The sequence below is a fragment of the Mchenga conophoros genome, linkage group LG10, assembly GCF_057382185.1.
Source record: "Mchenga conophoros isolate Kocher_MC1m ecotype Shallow Benthic linkage group LG10, M_conophoros_male_GT1.1, whole genome shotgun sequence".
NCBI lineage: Eukaryota > Metazoa > Chordata > Actinopteri > Cichliformes > Cichlidae > Mchenga > Mchenga conophoros.
Genome location: NC_140535.1, coordinates 20,785,120 through 20,801,089, shown reverse-complemented (window position 1 = coordinate 20,801,089; position 15,970 = coordinate 20,785,120). Strand labels below are relative to the sequence as shown.

Sequence of the window (15,970 nt, the reverse complement as noted above, 5' to 3'; positions counted from 1 at the left end):
ACTTTTGAGCGTTTGAGCCGCCATGTTTCCTGCCAGGTAAATGACGCTCCGCAACGTGGTGACGTCATTCGGGGAAACTGGAATCGATAAGGGAATCGTTTGCAAAAATGGCAAACAATTCCAAGGAATTGAAACAGTGGGAACTGGTTCTCAACAAGAACCGGTTTTCGATACCCATCCCTACTGCAGGATGCAATACGCATTGTTGAAAGTTGTACAGTACAAATCTGCGAAAAAGCGAGGCAGTGAAGGATGAACAGTCGGACCGCTGTATACTGTTTATTAATAAACAGTAACATATATTTCTATATGACAACATGCATAAATTAACTGCCTACATTAATTCATTGTAAACATACCTTCTGACTGGGTCTCCCCTGCTGCCTCTTCGGGCTGTCCCTGATCCTCGGGGGGGGAAGTTCTCCGCGGTCCCCACCATATTGCTGCTAGTCTCCCGCGGGGTGAGGAAGGAGTCCAGAAACCCCATGACCGCGAAAAACTTCCATCTCCTCCCTGATCCTGCTGCAAACCCACTCCTCTTCTTTCTCCTGCGGGTTTCCTCTAAATAAACACATTATCTTGTTACCGGAAAGGTATTTGGTAAATGGTAAATGGCCTGTATTTATATAGCGCTTTTACTAGTCCCTAAGGACCCCAAAGCGCTTTACATATCCAGTCATCCACCCATTCACACACTGGTGATGGCAAGCTACATTGTAACCACAGCCACCCTGGGGCGCACTGACAGAGGCGAGGCTGCCGGACACTGGCGCCACCGGGCCCTCTGACCACCACCAGTTTGTACATCCGTGGGAAAATAGCAGGACAGTAGGTGGGCTTGCTAGCTTTTGTGCGGCTTCCCTGGGTCAGTCAAAAATTTCAAAAGAGAAATGAATGAACTTACCAGGTTGCCCGATCTCTTCACATATCTTCCACCAAGCTAGGTCCTTTTTATTCCTGTCTCGGTACAGAAAGCAGCTGTTGTCGTACAGCTCCGGGTGGTTTGCTATGGCGTTGATTAGCCTTTCCTCCATATTGAATGAAGAATGAAGGGCTTTGGCTGGACCTGCCCCTCTGAACTAGGTCAGAGCATCACGTCACCAGGCTCCTGATCGGTTGTTGCGGCGCGACTTGACGCTGGAGTTCAGATTTTTCCAACTCGAGCGGTTGACGCGATACACGCGAATGCACAAAATGCACCACACAAACTGACGTGCATATTTTTATTCGCGCGTCACTCGCGCTACTTGGACGCGCAACTGATGCGTTTTCGTGACGCAAATCTGCTTCTGAATTTTCGCGGGACCCCCAGTCGCGCGGCATCGCGCTTCTCGATTGACTTTACATGTAAACCTGACACTCTGGTCGCGTCTACCGCGTTCAGTGTGAACACACCGCAAGAAATCAAATTGATAATTGACTTTGAAAATGGGATTCAAATCAGTAAATTTGTAGCAATTCCCATCCCTAGACATATTGGAAACTAATTTGATCTCTTAAATCTGTTTTCACATAGAATGTCAAATGAGAATGTAAAGAAATGATTAAAATTAATAATTATGCTTTGTAATGTTCATTGACCAGCATCAAATACACTATTACATTACAGTCTTTCACAAAAACACACACAATAGCCGTATACGTGATGTTTTAAGAGCAAAAAATTATAGCATAAATTGTGGCATTGTACCACTGAATATAATGACATAAACACTGGAAATTAGATTTTAAATACTTTCTACTTGTAAATATATTACTCCAGCACAATTGTGTTCACAATAACATGTTCACATATTGTTTTTAGGATTTTTATACATTACATTTTAAATAGTCTCACTTTTCAACACCAATTATAAAATGTTATATTATTATTATGAGACATGAAACATTGTTTTGTTTGCCATATTTTGGATTATTTTACATGAAATTTTCTATGTTTTCAGCTTTTTAAAACCCCCAACAAAGGATGATTGGGTACTTCCAAGGTTCAAATCTGAATGTTGTTTATTTCTTTGCAGAAATTTTAAATTGCATTTTAACTTTTAATAACTTCTTCAACGATTCTTTGATTTCCTGTGTCTGAAGACCATAGATTATTGGATTTAAAGTCAAAGGCATGACAGTGGCCAAAGATAGACTTACAGTCCTTGCATTTGGAAGTATTGTACTCCCAAAGGTAAAGATAAATAGTGCAGGGAGGAAATAAATTGCCACTAATGAAAGGTGACTTGTGCAGGTTTTTAAAGCCTTTAGTCTTTCCCTACATGTAACAGTTTTTGACAAAGAATAACCAATACAGCAGTAACTTCCCACGATAAATGCCAGTGGAACCCAAAGAACAAGAACTGATGCCAAATGAGCAATTACACGATTTGGAGTAAGATCATTGCAGCCAAGCCGATACACAGGTCCATGATCACAGAAAAAGCTCTGAATAACCACAGAGTCACAGAAAGAAAGTCTTGTGAGAAGACCAACTGCAGTGAGTATGATAGTAATTGCAAGAAGCCAGAAAAAAGCGATCAAAGATAAAATGAGCTTGTGGCTGATTCTCATTTGGTAGTGCAGCGGGTACGTGATAGCCAGGACTCTGTCAAAGGACAACACAACCAGATTAAAAGCCTGTGCTGCAAAAAAAGTCAAGCAGAAAAACATGAATGCCAAGCAGTCATTGTAGGAGATATGGTGATGGTTAAACAGAAAAATGTCAACAAGCTTTGGCATCAAAGCAGAGCTACTTAACAGGTCTGTAAATGCAAAGTTCACAACTCCAATATGTTTTGGACCTCTCAATGTATGATCCAAAATTATGACAATCATCAGTAGTGTGTTTCCCACCACTGAAAAAATGTAGATAAAGCACAGAAAGACAAAGTAATACCTAATATTAGCTATGCCATTAAATGCACTTATTATGAAATATGCAGGTTTCACAAATGTGATGTTTTTCCCAACAGCTGAATTAAAAAATTCCATTTGAATAATTTTTTTTTTAATGTTGAAGGTTAAAGTTAATGTCCTTTATTTTATGTTTCAGCAAACCTTCTTTAGTTAAGACTGGCTCCAAATGGAAGCAGAGCACGTTTGTGTTCTGTCCCTTATAGTCACTTGGCATTCCCTTATGACATCAAACCATATGGTTACAGCTTTGTGCAGACAATTTAACTAATAGGAATATTACATTACATTATTACATAATGGTTAATATTACATCATGGTTAATATTTTCTGACTGCCATCCTACTATCCTGAATTTTTGGTCAACCTCAGACTGACAATACAACTCAAAATCATGTTGTTTTGGATTAATTAAAAAGCTGGAAAGGGTACTTTGTGAAAATGTGTGCCCTTTTTCTACTCCTGACATTAATCTAAGATTATCAAATACCGGCTTTGCTGTCCTGCCAAGCTTGCTGTTGGGCACTGTTATTTTGTGTCAATAAGCTCGTAAGTAGCAAATTTAGCTAATAGAAGTCAGTCAATAATGGTAAACGCTAACATGTGTTAAAAGACTCATCAAAGGTAATGTATTTTTTCATGAAACTTTTTCACTTTTTTTTTTTTTTATTGTCACATCACATGTGCAGGTACATTGGTACAGCACATGCGAGTGAAATTCTTGTGTGCGAGCTTCACAAGCAACAGAGTTGTGCAAAATACAATAATGTAAACAAGCAAAATACAAGAATGGCTACATCTGAAACTAATAAATATATGTACAATATATAATAGTATATGCAAAAAAAAAAAATTTCTGGATGGGTATACTAAATGTTTTTCTACGTGTGTGTGTGTGTGTGTGTGTGTGTGTGTGTGTGTGTGTGTGTGTGTATACACATATTTTACAAATTAAATAGAGTCAATAAATAAAATATATAAAAATATACAGAGTGAGACATGTGCAAAACAGTGGCATTACTGTACAGTATGTAGTGCATAATGTTGAAGTTCCAGTAGTGAAGCTGAGGTGTCTATGATGTGTTCAGCAGTCTGATGGCCTGATGGAAAAAGCTGTCTCTCAGTCTGCTGGTACGGGACCGGATGCTGCAGAACCTCCTTCCTGATGGAAGTAGTCTGAACAGTTTATGGCTGGGGTGACTGGAGTCCTTGATGATCCTCCCCGCTTTCCTCAGGCACCACTTCCTGTAGATGTCTTGGAGGGAGGGAAGCTCACCTCCAATTATCCGTTCAGAGCACCGCACTACTCGCTGGAGAGCTTTGCGGTTGTAGGCGGTGCTGTTGCCATACCAGGTGGTGATGCATCCAGTGAGGATGCTCTCCATGGCACAGTGATAGAAGGTCCTGAGGATGCGGGGGCTCATGCCAAATCTTTTCAGTCTCCTGAGAAAGAAGAGGCGCTGCTGCGCCTTCTTCACTGTTTTGTTTATGTGTACTGACCACGTAAGATCCTCAGCCAGATGTACACCAAGGAACCGGAAGCTGCTCACTCTCTCCACAGCAGCGCCGTTGATGGTGATGGGGGTGTATACTTCTCTGCACCTCCGGAAGTCCACTATCAACTCCTTTGTCTTTGCGACGTTGAGGGTGAGATGGTTGTCTTGACACCAGTGGGTCAGGGCGCTGACCTCCTCCCTGTAAGCCGTCTCATCACCGTTGGTGATCAGACCCACCACTGTAGTGTCGTCCGCAAACTTCACAACAGAAGAGGATGGATGGCTGGAATGGAATGGAAAGATAGATAGATGTTGTGCACTGCCTTGGAAGTTTGGAGTGGAGCAGATGTTGTGATGGGCCAACTCACAGTTTTTTTTCCTCCAGAAGTCAACCACCATCTCTTTTGTCTTGCAGAAATTCAGAAATAAGTGTTTCTTTCGGACCATTCTACAAACGTCCTCACCAGCTCCCTGTACTCAAACTCCTTCCCACCCCTAATGCGCCCAACCACTATTGTCATCAGAAGATTTCTGCGGGTGGCATATTCCACTGTTATACTGGAAGTCTCACTTAGTGTCACGGCTGAGGAGGCGAGCCGTGTGGTGTGGAGGAAGGAGGACCCAAGATGCAAGCAGTGGATGAAGATGCTAGTGAAGTTTATTTACGAGGTGGTGTAGTGGCAAACGAGCAGTGGGGCATGACAAAATAACTGAAGACACCTAAAGTGGGAGAACTAAAATAACAGAAATGGGAGCATACGACAAAGGGATGAGAGGCAGAGAGAGGCAGACGAAGAGCAGGTGTTAAGATTCAATATTGAGGAAGGGTACAAGAGGTGATCGAAGAATAACCACACCGATCCGGCCGGGTGAAGTCAAACGATGATTTTAATGAATACACGCGTGGGAAGACAACTCTGTACGCAGACAGGAAGTAGTCTTCGACTTAATCAAAGCATGAACAGATATTTTATAGCATCAGGGTTTGTTTACTGACGCCCCTTCATGCGTCACAGATACATTTTATACATAGATCAGATCAACATCATCATGACTTTTCACCTAGAAAATCATCTTCTATTTTCATGGCTAGCCCTTCCTGTCTACCTTTCAGTTCTTGTCTTGTTCCTCTTTCTTGCCGAGACACCAAGAAACGGTTCCTCTTTTACCAAGACAATTTTGCAGTTACAGCCAAACATAACTAACCTCTCCTCTAAATAAATCTAATTTAAAGTGTGTGTGTGTGTGTGTGTTGACCTCACATGCTCTTTGTGTCACCTCTTCACCTACTGTCTGTGTCTCGTCCTCAAATGCTCTTTCTCAATTCACCTGTTGCACTTCTGACCTTTTACCAGACCAGAAGCTCACTGAGACTATGTGTATGTCTTCTACTAAATAAATGTTTTAATCAAGAACCTCTACTAAAACCTTAATATAAAATGATAAAGCTATCTGTTACATTGTTAAAGCCTCGTCTTAGCCTGCGGCTCAAAATAACTTCCTGCTTCTTTCTGCATACAACTTCCTGTCAGCCTGCAACTCAGTCTTTCTGAAAGAGACACTGTTTAAACCTTGGAGTGCAATATCCATGCTGCAAATTATATTATTAATGCAATAACAATTATTTAACAATAGCAGTAAAATAATTTCCCTCCTCGACACTCCCCCTTTTGACCTCTGGAACACCAGAGGTCACAATACATTGTGTCCTCACGCAGACCCTTCTCTGGTGGTCTCGAACCTCGAGATCTCCAGGATCCTCGCCCCTCCTGTGGTCGCCGAGATCGATCTTCTGCAAAGGAAACAAAACACCTTTTCTTGCATCTCCCTAACTTATCCTATCTGGGACTCTTTAATTAAAAGCCTGATCCTAATTATCTTCTTAACTTATTGACTTGTATTTATGTATACTCTTCAACGTTACTCATCACTTTAAAATTCTTTTAAGCGCTGGTTTCACGTCCAGTTGCTCGCTCTACTTTCCCTTATCTGATCATCAACATCCTATGCACAAGTTGTCGCTGCTGCAAGTTAATCTACTCCAAAAGAAAACAACCACTTCAATCAATTAAGTTTAAGCATATAAGCAATTACTCCTGTATACATTTCATCATAGCTAAATGCTGCCTTGAAACAACTCCTATGTGTTAACACTAACTTCATTTTAAAACCTCACATTTCCTATGTTATCACCCGTTTTGGTATAACCTTTTTATTTCATTTTGCTCCCTTAATGTAACAATACCTTCTAATTCTAATGTATCAGACTTAACCAAAATATATGCTTTCCTTCCTCTTTGGTCCTTCTTTAAGTTCAGTTAAAAGCTAAATGAATTTAGGGCCTTTTGCCTGGAATCAATACTGTCATGTGTGTTTCTTAACTCTGTGTCTGTAAGCGTGTGCAATCCTTCATGAACTCATATTATCCTCACAGTAGATTGGCTAATCATAGCGCTAGCCAAAGGCTCGTGACCCTCCAGAGACAAATTTGAGCCACAACTCCTTTTAAAGCACAAAATGCAATATGTATAAAATAGTTATAACTGCACCTGAAATACAAAGTTAACATCATCATAAACATCTTATGGTCATCAAAGCAATGGGCAGGGCTGCGACCCAATTTAGCCCTGTCTGCGCACAAATTTTAGCCAACTTGCTTTTCAAATTTAGGTTCATCCTCTCTACCTTTCCTTGAGATTGAGGATGAAAGACCGTCCCGAACTTATGTTGCACTCCCAACATCCTCTCTACCTCTTGCAAATCTTTATTCTTGAAGTGAGTACCATTGTCTGATCTAATTCTCTTGGGAAACCCATGCCTTGGAATGTAATGATTAAGCACTTAATCACGCTTTTCGCGTCTTCACATTTGGTCGCCCATGCTTCGGGCCATCCAGTCAAAACATCCACACACACCAACAAATACCTCACCCCACCTGGGCCTGTATCAATCATGTCGGTATAATCAATCACGACCTCTTCTCCTGGCCTTCCTGGCATGAGAAACTTACCAGCTTCAGGTTTTACTGCTGGCTTTGGGTTGTGTGCCCCACAAATTAGGCACGTTCTGGCCTTTTCCAGTATCATCCTTCTCAAATCAGGATGCCACCATCGGCACAAATTTCTCTCCATCTGTTTCACTCCCACGTGACCAAGCCCGTGAGCCTCATTCACCTTTTGTTCCGCCATTTTGGCCGTTAAAGCGGGACACCCATCTGGCCCCCTCCACAAACCGCCATCTTGCCAGGCTCCTTTGTTTTCCCACACCCCCTTTTCCTCTGGGGATGTCTCCTCCTGAGCCTGTCTAACTTCTTCCATGCTGTTAGTGCTACCCTCCTCTTCTGGGGTTACCTGCACCAGTTGTCTCTGTCCTTTGTAGCCCGCTGCTTCCTTTGCGGCTTCGTCAGCTTTCTGATTTCCTCTTGCCACCATACTGTCTGCTTGTGAGTGGCCTTTGCATTTTATAATACTTACCTCGTCTGGGTCCTCCAGGGCCTTTTTGTGACAGATGGGTGCATTAGTGGCCGTCCTGAACCCGGCTCTCTTCCACTGAGCCAGTTCCACATGAGCTGCTCCAAACGCATATGCTGAGTCAGTGTAGATGTTCACTCTCACGTTTTTAGCCAACCTCAGGGCTCGAGTTAGGGCTATCACTTCAGCTCTCTGGGCCGACTGTTGTCCCTCGATTTTTCCTTCAACCTGGGCTTTCTTAATACAGTCATGTGGTTCTCCTGACCCCATTAGGTCTGCCATATTTATTCCTTCATGTGTAAATATCAGATTTGGTGCCTCTAAAATTTTGCTGAACCTTTGTTGCGTCAGTGGAGTCATTGTGAATGCCTGTGAGTTCACATAGGCCACTACACTGTGTGTAGTAAGCACTTTCAGTGGGTGTTCCCTCACTATATGTGCTGTTTTCTGAATTATCTTTGCTACTCCTGCTGCGTGTTGTGTGCATGTGGGATGCCTTGCTTCTGTTGAATTTAATCTTATGCTGACATACATAAGTACATCCCTACCTCCCCCTTTTTTCTGAAACAACACACCATTCACAACTCCCTTTGTTTCTGAAACATCAAGATAAAATGCCTCATCATAGTTAGGTGTGGCCAGATCTGTGGCTCTTGACAAATCCTATTTTAGTGAAATGAACGCTGTCTCTGTGTCCGGCGTCCAAGGCAATTCAGCCTTCAGATTTCGAACACCAACTTTCTTGATCAGGTCCCTTAAAGGGGCCGTTTTACCCGCATAGTTCGGAATGAACTGCCTGCTGTAACCTGTCACGCCAAGAAAGGAAAGCAACTCCTTCACAGTTCTTGGTTTTGAATGTGTCAGAATTTGGTCTCTGTGTGTGTTCATTAACCCCACTGATCTGTGTGCGATCACCCGGCCCAGGAATGTTACCTCTGGCCGGACCAACTGCAGTTTTTCTTTGCTCACTTTGAAGCCACACTCCGCCAATCTGTTCAACACCACGAGCGATGCTGCCGTACAGGCCGCTGCTGACGGGGCTGCAATAAGAAGATCATCAACATACTCTATTAATGTACAGCCCCCTGGCAGTTGACATGGGGACAATGCCTCTTTCAACACCTGATTAAAAATTCCTGGTGAGAGTGCAAAGCCTTATGATAGGCGTGTGTACCTAAATTTGCGGCCTCTGTATGTGAATGAGAAAATATCTCTGAGTGACTCGTGCAGTGGGAGACAAAAGAATGCATTCGCTAGGTCAATACATGTGAACCACTTTTGGTCTTCAGTTTTGTGCTTCTATTATGGTCTGTTAAATGGTATGTCAGACTTCAGCTGGAACAGGACAGGCGAACAGTTAGCTAGACCTACATCTGTGGGCCCTGCGGACCACAAAGTACCAGGCAATTTTGAGAGCTCAGCTACTGCATCAGGATGATCCATTCTTTCCCTGCCATGTATTCTGGAGATTTCTTTATGTTCTAAGATCACTGCATCGTTGGACAAACAAGTTATGCGATATATTTTACATTTTGGTGCATACCAGACATTTGGAATTTGGGTGCTTTGCCAGCATGCGTTGTCCAGCGCCCGCTTGACCATTGGTCCCAGATCTCTTGGCCCCTGGCCCTCGTGGACCGCCAATGTAATGTGAGGGGCTGAATCCTCTCCCACATTGTACCAAGGCAGTTGTTCATCAGTAAATTTCACAGCCGCGGCCACACCTTCTGGTCCAACATAAATGTTATGTGTTTGCACATTCCACGTCTGTCCCTCAAGATCAGACTGGAACTGTTCCCGATAGATATCGTTATCTTCCCTATCATAAAAGAGTGTAACGTGGAAAGGATCTCGCGGGGGAATAGACGGCCAGGCTCATTACCCAGGGTTTCCACAGCTGATAATGTCTCAAAATGCCTTCTTCCACTAGCCTCCCCCAGTAGATTTCGGCAGTGGGTTGTTCAGAGTTCTGGACTAGATATTGAGTCTTTGAAGGTGATCCCAGTTTCACAAGCAGGTCCCTGCCCATGAGATTTTCCAGGCACCTGTCAGGACACCACATATTGGTGCTTCAAAGTCTGTTTTCCCAGCTGTGTCAATGCTGGATCATCATCATTGACAGCATAGGTTCTGCCGTCCCCACGCTGTTCAGTTTCTCCGGGCTCCATCAGTATTGCTCCCCCTCCCAGCCCCAGTCGGCTACTGGGTACTGGGGGGCTGGTGCTGCATTCGGGTTTGGAGCCTGATGTGCTCCCCTGTAAGCAACTCTTTGTCTTGGGCCTCCTTGTGCCTGGGGTTGATAGCCTCGCCTCTGATAATTTCGCTGCAATTCAGGGCATTCTCGGGACCAGTGTCCTTCTGCTCCACAGCTGTAACAGGCAGTCCAAGACACATTGTTAGGATTCCCTGGATTCCGAGCCCTTTGTCCTCCCCACACGGATCCACCACGCCCTCTCTGCGGTCCACCGGTCCCCCAATTCCCTACGGGTTGACGCTGCCTTGGTGCATTGGCGGGCCAACGATCATCAGGGTAGAGACCCGGATCCTGATCTGGCCAGTCAGGCACAGGATCGGGCTGAGGCCTTGCCACCATTATAGTCTTATTTAGTTCTTTCGGTTCTTTTTTCTTCGCATTATATTTTTCGCGAGCCTCACCCAGCTGCAGCCTAAGCAGCTGCGCCTGTGCTTCATCTAACTCTTTCTTTTGTTTGTTCGTCAAATCCTGTTCCTGCTGAAGTCTGTGGGTCACATGTCTCTCCCACTGCACCGAGTCTGCAACGGCAAAATCTGGGTTCTTTTCCAAGTCAACTGCAACCTGGTTGGGCAGCCCTGCCAGCACTGCCGAACGAAACCACGCTCTACTTTCACCCTCCTTCCCCGGATGTATTCCTGTTTCTAACAACCATTGTTCCTTTGCTTTAGCTAAACACTCTCTGGGTTTCTTTTTGGGATCGCAAATAATTTTTGGAATGGCTCCAAAGTTAGGAGTTGGGTCCTTCTCCCGAACTGCATCTGCTAAGTCACTCTGCACCTCATGATATTTCAGGTCATTTGCATATCTGGTTGTTTGAGCTATCTGCTCTACATCTGCTAACCCACCACCCAGCATACAACGTCCGGCCAAAGTGCGAAAGTCGCCCAGCGCTAATTCTTCTCCTTCCCAATGTTCTCCCTTGGTTATTGGTGGAAGTTGTTTAACCAATGCTTCCAAATCTCTCACCTTATAGGCGCGATAAACTGGTTCGTTCTTTGGACCTGCTATTAGAGGCAGACTTAAACCAGGGTCAGGAGCTCCTTGTTCAAAACTCACTCTTCTACTCTTCCTCAACTTTCCTTTCCCCTTTGAGCTCTTAAATATGGGCTGTCTCTGTGCTTGGTCTCTCTTCACACTTCTTTTCCTCAAAATTAGGCTTGTACTTGGTTGGGGCTCAGGTCCTCCATCTTCGTCCTCTTCTTCTGATGACGTCGCACGGTCTTCATTCTCCTCTTCTGGCCCTCCCTGCATTACTCTCTGTTTTATAACCTCCAATGCCGTTAATGCCTCTATGGACGCACGTAGGGCCTCATGCATTTGTCCATACACTTCTCCTTCAGTTTTTAACACCAAGCTCAGAGGTATTTTATCACCCAGCCCTTTCTGTTGGGATATAATAGGTTTACTTACCTCAACCTCCATCGCTTGGCACTCTTTCTCTGCTGATTTTGATACTCCAGGGGAAGCCAAGCGAACAGCTTTCTTAAGCTGTTCGAGCTGATCCTTCAGAGGTTTGCATCCCCTTTTCCTACTAGGTGTCGCACCCGAGCTGTCAGCCATTCTCTGAAACACAGACTTACCTCTTCCAATGGCGTTGGTCGACTCCACCTTCTTGGTCTAGGTCACCCAGACACGCTTAACTTTCGGTTTCAGTCTTCGTCTCGCTGTTCTCGCAACCACTGGCTCCTCTTCCCCTGCTCGGTGATACACAAAGTTTAACCCAGCCCTTTAGACGCTGTCCTCGCGTTCTCAAGCGTTGACACTCAATCAAAATTATTCGCCCTCAAAGTGTTAATATATGACACCAGCAACCCTTATGCGCAACGCGCTCACCTCCGTATACTTACCTCTCCAATAGTTCCTCGGATTAGTGTTTTTTCATTTATTTTAAACCCATTAACGGCGCTGCGCGTCCCTTATATACTTTACAGCAACACACCCTCAAGCATCCCGTACTAATAAATCTAAAACCACGAAATCACCTTTATGTCATTATGTCAAAGCTTTCTCCATGTTGCACAGCCTGCCACAGGTTTAACAAAAAAATCGCTGCCCGGGAAGGCTCCCACATATCAAGGTGGTCGTTTTCACAAACTTCCAGCAGACCCTCAAATAAACAAAAACAACGACCCAGGCAGGCTTCCAGTTCAGCCTCCTCAATTTCTATGCACACTGAAAACTCATGGGGAGATTCTTCTGTCTCCCCGTGTCCTACACAATTCACCTCCAAATGATCCCCTACAATTGAAATTTCAGTGTGGAATGACGCAGAGATTAACATTTCCTTATTTATTCACTATATGTAACCTGAATTTTCTCTCTCTCTTCAAATAACAAAGGTTATCTTTCCAATTTGTTATTGAACTACTAATTAAGTTGCTTTTTATGGTGTCAGTGATAAACTGCCCCTAAAAAGTCCACTTTATTGCGTGCTCATTAAGTTACTCCTATCAAAACTATTTAACAAGTTCAATTTACACATACTCATTAATTTGTCACGCTTATTAGTGGCTCATGGTTGCTTAAAGCCTATGTCTGACTTGACCACAGAGTTAGAGCATCATTCAATCCTCTCAGGATGACCACTCCACTTACTCTGCATCCAGTCAGCTCATGAATTAACAACCCTTGCAGACTGTAACCCTTTTATTTTTTGTTTATGCCTTTAAATCCACCTTAAATCTTCTTTACCTAAACGTTGGTTTTAAACACAAACAATTCTTATATTCTATTTTGAAACGCTGTCACCATTCATATATTTACAATGTTATTATTTACTAAGCCAGCATTTTAATTGCAGACATTTATCCACATTTGCAAACAATAGTTATAGGGCTGAATAATCACACAAAACCGAAAGCATAGTCCTCTCATGCGCTCTGCATCAGCTGCCTCATTTGCATGCACACACACTCTTCATCTAAGAATAGCAGCAGGCAGTCAGTGCATTGCTGACTCGACCCACAGAGATCTTTTTTAATACAGAGACGTCTTATATTTACAACTGCACAGATTTTAAACCTTTTAACACCTATCGAATTTCGACAAATTTAACATAACCGTTTTTTGCAATCAATTAACCAGTATCAAGACTTTAACTGTTTCTGGCCTCATTTCTAAAATCCCTAACTCAATTTAAAAGCGTCAACCAACCCAAACTTTTTGAAGTTTTAGGTTAAAGTTACACGCCCGAAATCCACTTCTGCTGGCCAAAAAAGCGCAGATACCGTTGCAAACGGTAAGGAGACTCTAACTCCTAGTTATTCTGGAGTGCCCCAAGCTCCACAGTGACCAACTGACTATCCCTCTTCGAGGACAATGCATAAGCGTCCTTTGCATTGGCAAGCGTTACCTCTGAGCACTGCGCTTCCTAGCAGACTCGAACTGCCGTTCTAGAATAATTTATAATACTTTGAAACAACAATCAACACTCGAAACAAGTGTATAACTGAAGCAGGTGCAACCTAGTGGTCAAATGGAGACTCCAACTCACAAAATGACCGCTCAGGTCCACTCTTATGACCAAATTTGGACTCTAACCAACACAATAACCAATTCCCTACCAAACTACTTGAGACTCTAACTCAATTTCTTTGGGACTTCAACCCAATATTTAAACTTTTTCCTGGCAGACTCAAACTGCTTTAGCAGACTTTACTGCTTTCATTTCTTCTTAGCAGAACTCTAACTGCTTCAACTCATGAAATTTTCATCAAAATCAAAACAGACATCCACCAGTAACTTCAGTGAGTAGACTTAAATTTTATCATGTCCAATTTGGCACACTTTGGAAATAACTCAACAGGTAGTGCCTTACCTTTTGGATAAGCCGGCTTATGCCCACTCACTTAGACCACTGGAATTCATGTCTGTCCGTCAGACCACCCAAGACCCCGGATTTCTCCGTCCAAACCTCCAACTCTCCCTCCTCAATAACCGGACGAAGCCCCCAAATGTTAAGATTCAATATTGAGGAAGGGTACAAGAGGTGATCGAAGAATAACCACACCGATCCGGCCGGGTGAAGTCAAACGATGATTTTAATGAATACACGCGTGGGAAGACAACTCTGTACGCAGACAGGAAGTAGTCTTCGACTTAATCAAAGCATGAACAGATATTTTATAGCATCAGGGTTTGTTTACTGACGCCCCTTCATGCGTCACAGATACATTTTATACATAGATCAGATCAACATCATCATGACTTTTCACCTAGAAAATCATCTTCTATTTTCATGGCTAGCCCTTCCTGTCTACCTTTCAGTTCTTGTCTTGTTCCTCTTTCTTGCCGAGACACCAAGAAACGGTTCCTCTTTTACCAAGACAATTTTGCAGTTACAGCCAAACATAACTAACCTCTCCTCTAAATAAATCTAATTTAAAGTGTGTGTGTGTGTGTGTGTTGACCTCACATGCTCTTTGTGTCACCTCTTCACCTACTGTCTGTGTCTCGTCCTCAAATGCTCTTTCTCAATTCACCTGTTGCACTTCTGACCTTTTACCAGACCAGAAGCTCACTGAGACTATGTGTATGTCTTCTACTAAATAAATGTTTTAATCAAGAACCTCTACTAAAACCTTAATATAAAATGATAAAGCTATCTGTTACATTGTTAAAGCCTCGTCTTAGCCTGCGGCTCAAAATAACTTCCTGCTTCTTTCTGCATACAACTTCCTGTCAGCCTGCAACTCAGTCTTTCTGAAAGAGACACTGTTTAAACCTTGGAGTGCAATATCCATGCTGCAAATTATATTATTAATGCAATAACAATTATTTAACAATAGCAGTAAAATAATTTCCCTCCTCGACACAGGACACCGAGGAACACAGAGTAACATAGACGAACCGGCAACAGGCAGGAGAACACACAGGGCTTAAATACACACACCAGTAATCGGGGGATGAGAGACAGGAGGGCAACACAGCTGGGAGAAATCAGAGCTGACGGGACAGGGGAAACGTAAACTGAACACACTCACATGAGACGGAGACCTTCACAATAAAACAGGAAACTCACAGACACAGAACCAGACAAGACAAAGAACTAAACAGGGAGATTCACAAGCAGACAGTGTGACACCATGGACAGACGGAGGGAACACAGAGAAATGGGAGCAGGCAGGCAAAGAACAGAAACCTAACAAATGGCAATTCACAACAGAATACATACAACAAAAGCATAAGGAAACACAAAACACTGAGTCGGCAGGCTCAGGACCATGAGACTTAGCAGAAATTGCTGGGTGGTATAGGGTACTGAAAATTTTTTTTTTTTTTTTTTTAAAACATGTTTCTCGCTATGCCACCAGTATCATCCAGGTGAGAGTGACAGCAGCACAGAAAATGAATAATTGTACGCTTCCATTTACTTATTTATTTTTATTTATTTTTTAGTTAGGGCACCCTTGTATATGTGCACTTACAGGTATAGACACATTTATATTTAACCATGTTGTTTGTCATGGACAGTATGTTCATGTTCAGACTGGGTGTAGGACATTCCTCCCAATCACCCCACTGTTATTGACCAAGAAAAGTCCCCCAGTATAATAATGGAGCCCCGAAGTGGGGTGACTTTCACCAGCTTACCAAGAACTCCAAGAATACTGGGTCCCCGCAATAGCGACCCTGAGCCTGCTCACTATCACTCACATCCAGCTTTAAGGACACTAGTACATATAACATGATTCAATTCAGCAGGTAGAGTGAGTACAATTAGTGAGTACAGCATGTGTTGTACTCAAGTGTTCTTAGTGCAAGTGTTTTGTATGAGTTACAACCTTCTGTCCATTGACCTGATATGTTTAGGCATTTTTCTGTTAGTAGTCTCCCAGGATTATTGTTTCCTT

General features: G+C 43.1%; 1 protein-coding gene across 1 annotated transcript; it reads right to left on the bottom strand.

Annotated features, from left to right (window-relative positions):
• Positions 1-2,004: 2,004 nt before the first annotated feature.
• On the bottom strand, positions 2,005-2,976 carry LOC146565830 (olfactory receptor 1500-like). The gene has a single exon (XM_085287959.1). The coding sequence runs from the start codon at positions 2,974-2,976 to the stop codon at positions 2,005-2,007; it is 972 nt and encodes a 323-aa protein (XP_085144085.1).
• Positions 2,977-15,970: the final 12,994 nt, after the last annotated feature.